At 38.0% G+C, this 12,154-nt stretch overlaps 1 protein-coding gene across 6 annotated transcripts in view; it reads right to left on the bottom strand.

The window, feature by feature from the left end:
• Nucleotides 1–12,154, bottom strand: part of Zranb3 (zinc finger RANBP2-type containing 3) — a 160,012-nt gene that overhangs the window by 82,017 nt on the left and 65,841 nt on the right. For 4 of the 6 annotated variants that reach the window (XM_035445406.1, XM_027417752.2, XM_035445407.1 and 1 more), the window contains 2 exons: nucleotides 7,191–7,369; nucleotides 3,369–3,600 (listed from right to left, as the gene is read on the bottom strand). In XM_035445406.1, the coding sequence (XP_035301297.1) occupies nucleotides 3,369–3,600; nucleotides 7,191–7,369 (411 nt within the window). The remainder of the gene's footprint in view (nucleotides 1–3,368; nucleotides 3,601–7,190; nucleotides 7,370–12,154) is intronic. The other 2 variants (XM_035445410.1, XM_035445411.1) reach the window with 1 other exon arrangement.

Below are 12,154 nucleotides of genomic sequence, written 5' to 3'. Positions count from 1 at the left end.
AGGGTCAAGCCCCTCTCCCATGCATTAAGGCTGATCAGACCACAACTCTTATAAGTAAACATTTAATTGGGGTGGCTCACTTACAGTTTAGAGGTTCAGTTCATTATCATTGTGTCAGGGAGCATGGCAGCATGCAGGCAGAAATGGTGCTGGAGAAGTAGCTGAGAGTCTTATATCTTGCTGGCAACAGGAAAAAGTCTGACATACTAGGCAGTATCTAAAGAAAACCTTCCTCAAACAAGGCCATACCTACTCCAACAAAGTCACACTTTCTAATAGTGCCACTCCTTATGAGACTATGGGGGCCAATTACATTCAAACTACCACATTCTACAAGCTGACATCAGTTCTATCAGCACCAATTGTTGATGCTTTTTTTTTTTTTATTCTATTGTGCATTTCTGGCTTCTTTATAAAAAATCAGGTGTCTATAGGTGTATGAATTTACTTATGGATCTTTGATTCAATTCCATTGATCAATGTGTCTTTATGACAATAATATGTAGTTTTTATTACTACAGCTCTATAGTACAGCTTGAAATCAGGGATGGTGATATCTTTGTAAATTCTATTATTGTTCAGGATTGGTTCAGTTATTCTGTATTTTTTGTTTTTTCATATGAAGTTGAGTATTCTTTTTAGGTCTGTAAAGAGTTGTGTTGGAATTTTGATGGGGATTGTGTTGAATCTGTAGCTTGCTTTTGGTAGGAAGGCCATTTTTACTATGTTAATCCTATCAATCTGTGAGCATGGGTCCCCTCCCGAGTTGGAGGTTGTGACACAGCAAGGAGTAGGGGTTGGGGGTTAAGGATAGGGTGCAGAGTACAGAGAGAGTCCAGGGGTGGTCCATGGACAGGTGGCCTACTTGGATTTCCGGTGGCTGCAGTGACCTATTGCTATACAGGGGGGTCTCTCTCCAAGATCAATAATAAAGAACTTTTAAAGGGCTGAATAACCATCTATTACTGTGTATACAAGATAAAATATTTAAACACATGCCTGATATTGAATAAACAGGCTATTTCTATCTTTTATGCAGTTATAAAAACTCATGTTATTATATTTGTGTGTAAATGATACACATGATATCTATCAGTCATCCATCTATCTAACTATCCATTTGTATATATCTGTTTGTTTGAAATGGGTTATTTATGTAGCCATTATGTAGCCAGGCTGACCTCAAAATTTAATCCCGTTGCTTTGGCTTCCTGAATGCTGGGAGTAAAGGTGTGTGCCACCAGATTCCCAAGCTTATTGCTGCATTCTTATTCAATGAGTTTTACATGGTATAATTTTAGAGAGGGAACAGTTGGTGTTAGGGATTAACCCAGAGCCTTAGGCAAGGTAGGCAAATGCTATATCACTAAGTTTAATCTCTAGCCCAAGAAGTATGCTTTTCTTTTTCTTTTGGCTTATGTTTCTGTGTGTGGTGTGCATACTCTGTGGAAGCTTGAGGCTAACAACAGTGTCTTCTTCAATCATTCTGTACCTTATAAATTGAGACAGTGTCTCTCACTGAATCTGGAACTTACATTTCTGCTGGTCTAGCTAGTCAGCTTGTTGTGGGTTCTTTGTCTCCTCCTCCCACACTGGAATTACAGTCTGCTGTCACACCTGCCTGACTTTATATGAGGTCCTGGGGATTGAGCTCTGGACCTCACATTTGTGCATTAAGCATTGTACCTGCAAAGCTATCTTCCCAGCCTAGATATATGTTTTTAAAAATTATTTAAAGTTTACCATTTGGGCCAGTAGTATTAAGTTTTTTCATCTCACAACTCTAATAGGCTGCACATAATAATATTTTACTGTCATTTTAATAGGCTCTTTAACGTAATAGCTTCACTGATACTAATATATACCAAAAAGTTCGCTCTTCAAGTATGACTTTTAATGCAGTCACAAAACTATACATCAATCACTACTGTTTACACAACACTGTTACCATCCTAAAAAGAAACCCATCTCCATTAGAAGTCAAAACCCCTTCCCACCTGATCCTGGCCAGCATTAAGCTATTTTCTACTTTCATACATTTTTCTATTCCTGGTATTCCATATTAAAAAAATCAACCACAGTACAGTATTCTACTGAATGCACCTGTGTTAACATGAAATAAAAATCTCCAATCAACAAGCTAACCTCCCAGCTAGAAAGGAAAGAGCAAGCTAAATGAGAAGGAAAAAACACTATAAGCATTCTGATGGAAATAAATAGAGTGGAAAAATAGAGAAAATTGGCAAGCCCAAGTCAGTTCTTAGAACAATCAATAACACAGACTCAACTTTAGTTAAGATAGCCAATACAACAAAAGCTTTAAAAATTATTAATACATAAGGAAATACATCAGTCATAGAAATATGAAGTATTAGAGAATGACACTCTAAAAAACTGTTTTCCAGTAAATTAGATTTCTCAGATAAATGGTTGGAACTAAAGGAGACTGAAGAAGACACTCCAAACATGGCTATGTTCCTAGACTAATTTCCTCTAGTGAACCACATACATTGTCTGGCTTATAGTGAGCCCTAGTTTGTCTCCACATTCCAAAGTATAGCTACTGAAGGGAAAAAGAACTATAGACAATTCTGCAATGAGTATAAAAAAAAATACCTGGAGCTCACTGGCCAGCTAGCCCAGCAAAATTATAGAGCTCTAGACTCAGTGTGAGATCCCACCTCAAAAAATAAAGTGGAGAGCAGTTGAGAAAGACACCAGGTGATATCAACTGTCGCCTTCACATCTCTCTCTCTCTCTCTCTCTCTTTCTCTCTCTCTCTCTCTCTCCCTCTCCCCCCTCTGTCTCTCTCCCTCACATACACAACACACAAACACATTTATACACATATACAAAGTAGATTAAATTTCAATTCTAAAATAATTTTACATAAACTAGATAAAGTTACAAAACACCCAGAAACAGATGCAACCAACATTACAAATAAACACTAAATAAAGAGATTTTATAATTGGGTGTGGTAGTGTGCACCTTGAATCATAGCACTCAGGTGACAGAGGTAGGCTGATCACAATGAGTTTGGCCCAGTCCGGTCTACTACATAGCACATTTCAAGAATTAGAGCTACATAACAAGACCTCAGGTCAAAACAAACAAATAAATAACAACAATAAAAAGAAAAATAAAAAAAGAAAGGAAAGAAAACTATTTTATGCATACCAAAAAGTATGGCTAAGATTTATTAATAAATAGGTTTAAAACCCAGTTATAAAAAAAATAGTGTTTAATCATTAATAAGCCTTGGAATTTCCCAAGGCATTTGAAGCATCTGACTTGAAATGAAAACTCATCAAGCAGAAGATAGATTCAGTTTTCCCATTACACTTAAAACACAAAAATCCTAGTACCTCCTCAGGCCTTCCTAGAGCTGGGGTTCCCGTAAGAAGAATGGCTCGCCTGGCTCTCTGTACCAGGGGCAGGAGAAGCTTGCTGCGGGCAGCAGTTCTGGACTTCATGTAGTGCGATTCATCCACTATCACGACTTGGAAGTTCTGGCTATTCAGCGCATTCATCAAAGTCTCTGCATCTGTGGTTATTAGACCATATCCTAGAACTGTCACTCTGCTGGTTGATATTCTCCTAGAAAAGAAAATCCACCTGCTTAAAAAAATATCTGTCTTGGCAATGAATCTACCACAGACAAAACAACACTCTTAGTAGAGAGAGAGAGAGAGAGAGAGAGAGAGAGAGAGAGAGAGAGAGAGAGAGAGAGAAGGAGGAGAGGGAGGGAGGGAGGGAGGGAGGGAGGGGAGAAATAAGACATGGTCCTACTGCTAAACCTCAACTACTATTCACATTATTTAGAATTTTTACATTTCTCCAATATGTTAAGCCAAGACTTAGAATTCTGTTCAAATTGTAAGGTTTTTTTTTTTTTAGAAGATTTTGATAACTAGAAAGCCACACTGTACTAGGGTAAAAATGTTACTTTATGACAATGATTTCTTCCATACATTCATTTTTCAACCTTGGTGCTGTTGGTATTTTGTCAGAACAACACCTAACAGAGATGTCCACTGCACATTCCCAGTCTTTGAAATCTCATCTAACATAGCTTTCAGGCACTGTGGCGCTGAGGCGATGGACCAAGTGAAAAAGACCCTCCCTTTATACATAGGGCCACCAAGCTAAAATAAAGTGACTCTCTGAGCTTTGGTTTCTACAATACACACCTCTGCAAATATCCATAATTACTATTATACATGTATTCCTATTATATTCCTATTACTATTATACATGTGAGGAAAGGAAATGTGTTTTATTCATCTTTATACACATAGTATTTGCTCCTATTATAGAATGAAGTAACGAGACAAGCTCATGAATACTAAAAGGTACCAACTTTTCCTTTTCTATTATCACTTAACAATACAGGGCTTCACCTGCCACTTTCTTATTCTGTGCATCTATGCATGTATACTTGTGTGGGTGGGAAGGAATGTGCTTGTTTATATACATATGGAAGCCAGAGGTTGATATGAAGTATCCTCCTCCATCACTGTCCAGTTATCCAATATCCAAATTATCTTGCTGAACTCAGAGCTCTCCAATTTGGCTAGTCTAGCTAGCCAGCTTGCCCTGGAGCCCCTTGTCTTTTCTCTACAACTCAAGGACTGGGATTATTGGCAGGCTAACATGCTAGCCCCGCTTTTATATCAGATTCCTTGTCTCCATCTCTCTATGGTAGGGAATGAAGGGAGGCCATCATGCCCACCCACCATTTGTACTGGAGCTGGGAATTAGAAGTGCTTTACCCTCAAAGCCATCCCCTACTCCAAGCCCCATTTTCTGTCCTCCAAGGAAGAAGTGAGAACTCCTAACTTGTGAGCAGCATTTGAAGGCCTGGATACATCTAATTAACACAGAGAACTATGGTTTTCTCCATGTGCTCAGATAGCAGAAGAACCTGCAGAAGAAAAGTATGGGCTTAGTATTACCAGCTAACTAAGGTACACTGTGAGGAAAATCCATCAGGCAATAGTGTTGCAGGTAACTGCAGCCATCTTGGTGGCTTCTATTCTGGGTGATAGTTCAGTAACAAACAGCACTAGGAGTAATCTCTACATGCAGTAAACACACGCTGGCACAGGTTGGTACATATCCAAAACTGCTTCTTTACGGATATAGAAGATACCATGTAACTTTTATACCTTTGGTTAACACCTTCCAAAAATGTACACTCCTGGAATTGTGGTCCTATCAAACACACCCAAATATTACATAAACAAAAGCCACTACCACTGTTTAATCACAAGAGTGTGTGCCTCTGAAATAATAATGAACGCCAAAAAAAAAAAAAAAAAAAAAAAATGACAAAGGATAGATTTTTTTTTTTTTTTTTTTTTTTGGTTTTTTCGAAACAGGGTTTCTCTGTGTAGCTTTGGAGCCTATCCTGGCACTCACTCTGGAGACCAGGCTGGCCTCAAACACATAGAAATCTGTCTGCCTCTGCCTCCCGAATGCTGGGATTAAAGGCGTGCACCACCAACACCTGGCTGACAAAGGATAGATTTTAAGAAAATGTCAATATAGACATTTAAATTAAGTTAAGAAAGCCTTAAAAATTCAACATTCTCTAAATTTGTTTCTTTTCAATTTTATGCAGTTTTTCTGGAGAAGTAACCAATTAATAAGAATTGTCTTCATTTTATTATAGTAATGCAAATAGGGCTAAATTTTCTTGTATTCATATATATAAATGCTAATGAATTAGGGTTCCAAGGTTAAAAGAGGTAAAACATCCTATATCTATGTTTTCTGCTTCCTCCTTCTCCATGCAAGCCTAAATTATCCCCATAAACACTATTTATATTCTTAGTGTTAGCTAATACAGTTCAGAGCAATATTCCCAAGAATAATCTAAGAACTAACAGATACTTACTTCTGGTAGAGGTGTTATATTTAAAGCTCAGAAAGTGCTAATTCTGGGCCACCCATCTCCTTCCTTTTTTCTTCCCAACACAGGGTTTCTCTGTGTAGTCCTGGCTATGCTGGAACTTACTCCGTAGACCAGGCTGGCCTTGAACCCACAGATCTGCCTGCCCCTGCTTTCAGAGTGCTGGGATTAAAGGCATGAACCACCCACCCAGCATTCTGAGCCTTTGAAAACAAGATAACTTGCATCATTCAACTATAGATATTCAATACAATAACTTATATTCAAATATGTTGACTTAGTCCAGTGGCTAAAAAGTACAATGGGAAACAAATGAAAAACTAGAAAAAGTATGATATATTTTTAGATCAAGGATTATAATTACAACTGAGCAAATGTTTTCTTTTCTTTTTTCTCTCTTTTTTTTTGTTTTTGTTTTTTTGTTTTTGTTTTTCAAGGCAGGGTTTCTCTGTGTAGCTTTGGAGCCTATCCTGGCACTCGCTCTGGAGACCAGGCTGGCCTCAAACTCATAGAAATCTGTCTGCCTCTGCCTCCCGAGTGCTGGGATTAAAGGCATGCGCCACCAACGCTCGGTGAGCAAATGTTTTCAAGATGTAAAATATCAAGATTATAAATTATAATAAATTATAAAATCAAACCTGTTAAAACTGAATCATACATAAAACTGACATATTCTCAACCTGGAAAACAAACCATGTCAAGACTGTTGATAAAGTTCACACAACATCAGGCCAGTCTTGAAAAATTGATGGAATTTATTTTTGAACCTGAAACTAATTAGTTTTAAGTATATAGAAATAATTCCACACATCTATAAAAGCATACATATTTTACATTCACTTTAACAGTATACCATAGGTATTAGGTTTTAGGTAAATAACTAATATTTTAAAATGTAAAACAAAGCTCCCCACTTCACCTTCTTTTGATGATAACAGGCGATATTCCATTCAAAATATGAATACAATGTACTAGGCTCTGAATTTGATCATTAGTACCAAAAAAATCAAAAGCAAACCAAAATACTGTGTGGACTAAATGCAAAGAAAACATGTTTTGGTTTTACTTTTTTAAAAAAATTTTTTGTCTTTCTTTTTTTCTTAAGCAGGTCTCTCTTTGTGGTACTGGCTGTCCTGGAACTTGCTCTGTAGACCAGGCTGTCTTGGAACTCAGATATCTGTCTGCCTCTGCCTTCTGAATGCTGGGATCAAAAGGTCTTGCCACCACCACATCTGGCTACACTTTTTCTTTAAGACAACTAAGTTCTTCTTACCCAAAGTCAGTTTTGTTCATGATAATATTGATATCCTCAGGCTCTAGCTCTGGAATCCACTTTTCTAGTTCTTCTGTCCAAGGGTACCTCAGAGATGAAGGGACGACTATCAGCATAGGCCATTCCTCTTTGTAGAAGTACGCAACTGCAATTGCCTGGATTGTCTTCCCTAGCCCCATCTAAATACAAATTTAAAAAGTACATGTTACAAATAAAGCCTGTATCCTGAAAGAAATTATCAAATATTAAAGTGTTACATTGAGAATTTTATTATATCAATTGGAATTATAGTTAATAAAAAGATTACTAGGAACTTGAAGAGTCATTAAAGAAATTATATTGTTTTAAAAATCATTTGTGATTATAATTAAAGACATATGATCCCAAGATATAAATATTATATTGATTTCATTTGTAGTTTTTCCTTTTTGAGAATACAACAATAAATGTGTTTATTACCTACCTACGAGAAGGGCATATTACTTGAAGTTAAAATAACTATGAGTCAAACATGTTTTCCAAAGACAAAGTGAGATAGAGAAGTTGAGTTATTTAAACCACAACCAACTGATACAAAATTAGGATAAGGTTCCAGGTCTGTGGTGTCTTTTTCCTTTCGGCCATTTCTATGCTATTCCCACTAGTCCTTTCTAAGCTGTTTCCATGGAAAAAGAAGCTCCTAAATGAACTGTTAAAAGGTTTTCTCCACAACAGTCAGAAACTAAAGACAATTCAAATATGCTTCACCTGGTGCATTCTAGTCAAATGTTCACTGATGAAAGGGAATAAATTGTGCTGGGGTAGGTGTGGCACAGCACAGAGCATGAGCAAGTGGCAGGCACAGGGCTCAACCTCTAGCAACCCATGCCCTGACTTTTAAAAGGCTTTCTATAATACTGCTTACATATCACTGTGAAAAAGGCAAATCAATAAGGATAGCAGCAGGTCAAGGATAGCTAGAGGAGGGAAAGACAGCAGTGGAATGGCACCTTTCAGGGTAGAGCTGTTCCACACCTTGTTTTCAGTGCAGTGATGTCACAGATTGTCTAGTAAACACAAGTCAAATGGACTGGAGAGATGGCTCAGTGTGTAAAATTACTTGCTCTTTCAGCAGAACTGAGATCCCAGCACCCATGCAAAAAATCCAGGCAGGCATGCCTGCAAGTGCCTGTAGTCCCAGTACTGAGGGAGCAGAGATAGATGGATCCTGGGAGCTTGCTGGCCAGTGAACTTAATCAAAACAGTGTCAAGATTCGGGTTCAATGAGAGACCCGTCTCAAAGACTGAGAGTGACAAAGCAGGATACTAGACATCTTCCTTTGGCTTCCATGTACACACACAAGTGCACACACACACAAGTGCACACACACACACACACACACACACAAGTGCGCGCGCGCGCGCACACACACACACACACACACACACACACACACACACACACTATACATACTATGTTGAGGAAAAACTGGTCAGTGAGGAACCAAAACAGCACTTGGGGGACTTTTTTGTGCTAGCAGGTTGGACAGAGGCAGTGCTCTGAAAAGTCTGGCCCATAACTGCAGTGGCCACTTGCTGACGGTCTCTGTGTTTCTTGGGCACAGAGGGGGAAATTTCATTGCATTCAGGTATGTTTTTTGATGCAGGCTTGGTATGGGCAGTTTCTGCAATGCATCTGTTTTCTTAAGATAGTTATATGTTTATTCTCTTAACATAAGGGATTTGTCTGGGGCTTGCAGGAATATGGAAGCAGAATCAGCATTCCTAAATATGCTGAAAGTAAAATTTTAATTAGTCTTATTTCTATATAATCCTAGAGCCCTCAGACAGGAATTGCTATTTAAGATCTCATACAGCCAGACAGTATTCTAACCACATTAGGTGTATATTAAAGGTAATAAATCTGCAACATATATTTGTTTCTCCTTCAAACTATTTTACGTTCATATATAATAATTAAAAATTAAAAAACGCATACAAAGCAAAAGCAAAAGCAGGTTAATTCACCTAATTTACCCACCTGGGTAAATTCCACCACATTGGTCCTTACATTTACAAAGAAGAAATGACTATGGTAAACACTTGTGAAGAAAAAAGACTATTAGACATAGGCTTTTCATGACAGACTATTCAAAAGGAAAAAAAAAAAAGACAGAAACCTGTAAGAGTAAGTTTCAAATGCTGAGATTAAAAAAAGAGAGAGAAAAAGGCATTTTGGGAATTTTAGCAAATCTATTATAGAAACCTTGTTTACATGTTTTTCTTTTTTAACATATAAATGATTTTATTTTTTATTTTATGTACATTGATGTTTGCCTGCAAGTGTGAGGGTGTGAGATCACTGGAGTTACAGATAGTTATGAGCTACCATGTGGATAATGGGAATTGAACCTAGGTCCTCTGGAAGAGCAGGCAGTGTTCTTAATAACTGAGCCGTCTTTCCAGCCCCCTCTATATTTTCCCTTTAATTACTGTTATTAAGAACAAGAATCTTGCCAGGCAGTGGTGGCCCACGCCTTTAGTCCCAGCACTCGGGAGGCAGAGGCAGGCGGATCTCTGTGAGTTGGAGACCAACCTGGTCTACAAGAGCTAGTTCAAGGACAGCCTCCAAAGCCATAGAGAAACCCTGTCTCGAAAAACCAAAAACACCAAAAAATAAAAATAAATAAATAAATAAAAACCCAAGAATCTTGGTTAGCTCACTCAGGATAATTGTTTCCAGCTCCATTTATTTACCTGTGAATTTTATAACTTCATTTTTCTTAACAGACAAATAACATTCCATTTGTATAACCCAAATACAGAAAGACAAACACTATATGTTTTCTCTTATATTTGGTGACAATTTTGGATCTTTAGACATGTATGTTTTATTTGGAAAAAGAAGGCAAGATTCTAATAAAGGGAGGGGCTCTCAAGGGAGAGGAGATAGAATGCAGTGATATAAAGGGGAAAAGAGCACTCTGAGCTACAACAATGACTTGCCTGGCAAGCTATGGCCATCAGTACAATAATGGCACAAATGTTACAGAAGTAACCAAACACAAGATAGAACTTATATCTGGAACTATTATGGGATCCAAGAATCTGTTGTTAGATAGGCCATAGATCCCGAGAGAGAACCTGGCACTACTATTATTCAAAATGGACATAGTATAAAACCAACTCCTAAAGATTTATCATGATACTCATAGATTGGTACATCTGTTAACCCTTGATCAGAGAAGCTTCTTTAAAAAACAACAACAACAACAACAACAACAACAACAACAACAACAACAACAAACTAGTACCCAGTGTTCAAAGAGGAGCTTCTTTTTGTGTTAAATAGCAATTAACAAAGAGATCCAAAATGGTCAATGGACAGAGAATAAGAGACTTGGGAGCACTTGGCACTAAATGGGACATCCATATCATACCCTTCCCCCAAAAGCTCAGGGATCCTCAAGGAGGAGGAGAGGTGGAAAACTCTAAGAGCCAGAGGTGGTGGTTGATCACAATAAAATTTTTGAACACAATACCGCAATTGCATTTATAAGTATTCATAAGACCTGTGCCAACTCAAGTCAGATTCCAGCATGGGAGAGCAGGTGAGCTCACCCATAGCTGAGAAAGGTCTGGCAATTGACAGCTGATGCTCTAGGGCAGGCCTCACACCCAAAATTATTTGGGCAACACAATTTGGCTCAATAGGCTTAAAAAAGAAAAAAGGCTATTAGTTGGGTGGGTGGGGATAGATATAATATGACTTGGGGGAGGGGGACTGAATATAATCAAAGGATACTGAATGAAATTCTCAAAGAATTAATAAAATATTATATATAAAAAACATTCAGTGGGTAGAGCTTGTCTAGATGAAGCGCTGGGTTCAATTCTCACTGCTGAAAAAAATGGGCATGGTAAAACAACCCTGTAATATACATTTATGAGGTAAAGGCTGGAAAAGCAGGAGTTCACGGTCATCTAAGATACATAGAAAGTTCAAATTGAGCCCAACCTATAGATGACCCTGCCTCAAAAAACAAAACAAAACAAACAACCCACCCAAATAAAAAAGAACAAGAAAACCAATGGGAATGATTCAATTAAAGTTACAATTATGGCAACCAATCTTTTATATTAATGAGAAAATTAGTGTGATCTGTTTAAGAAAATGTTCTTTTATAAGAAAAAGATTACAGTGAATAGAATTTGGGAAGTAATGTTTCTGACCTAGGACATCGCCATTGCCACCGGTATTACTTGACTGCCCAAGTGAATTGATGCTTTAAGGAAAGACAGCAACCTTACATTCCCCGGAGTTGATAAAGTAGACAAGCAAAGTGCTTGCCGTTCTAAACAGATGGCACAAAAGCTTTAATACTATTCAGCTTCAGGCCACATAATAGAACTCAAGTGTGACTACTTGCAATACTGAGGGAAGACTAAGCTGAAGATCAAGATGTTTGACCTAATCTTCTAAGGATAAAATTGAGGTAGCAGGCATACTGGTGCAGGCCGAAGCAGGAAGAGTCTGGGTTTTATAATATCCTGGTCTAACTTGCAATTTCAAAGTCAGCCTGGATCACAAGCCAGTCCCATCTCTCTAGGACAGAGCAAATTTGTTCTAGAAAAAAAAAAACATTTGCTAATAGGAAGATGAATGTATGTGATTATGTTTTGCTGTTGTTGTTAGATAAAAAATCTTAAATCACGGACTTAGAAATCAGAGTAGTGAGGAGAATTTTAAACAGCATAATACTCAAAGCAATAACACACATAATTTTGGTATATGAAAAGAACTACACTCAATAGGTAGCTCAACCATTCCCCATGGAGGAATACTCTCTTATCCTAGATACACAGGGGAGGGCCTAGGCCCTGCCCCAAATGACCTGACAGGTTTTTTGATGATCCCTCGTGGAAGGCCTCGCCCTCCCTGGGGAGTGAATGGAGGTTGGGATGGGGAGATTGGTGAGGAGCAT

Source organism: Cricetulus griseus, chromosome 5 (genome assembly GCF_003668045.3).
Source record: "Cricetulus griseus strain 17A/GY chromosome 5, alternate assembly CriGri-PICRH-1.0, whole genome shotgun sequence".
In the NCBI taxonomy this organism is placed as follows: domain Eukaryota; kingdom Metazoa; phylum Chordata; class Mammalia; order Rodentia; family Cricetidae; genus Cricetulus; species Cricetulus griseus.
Note: the sequence above shows the minus strand (reverse complement) of the source record. Positions and strands in the feature narration are given on the sequence as shown.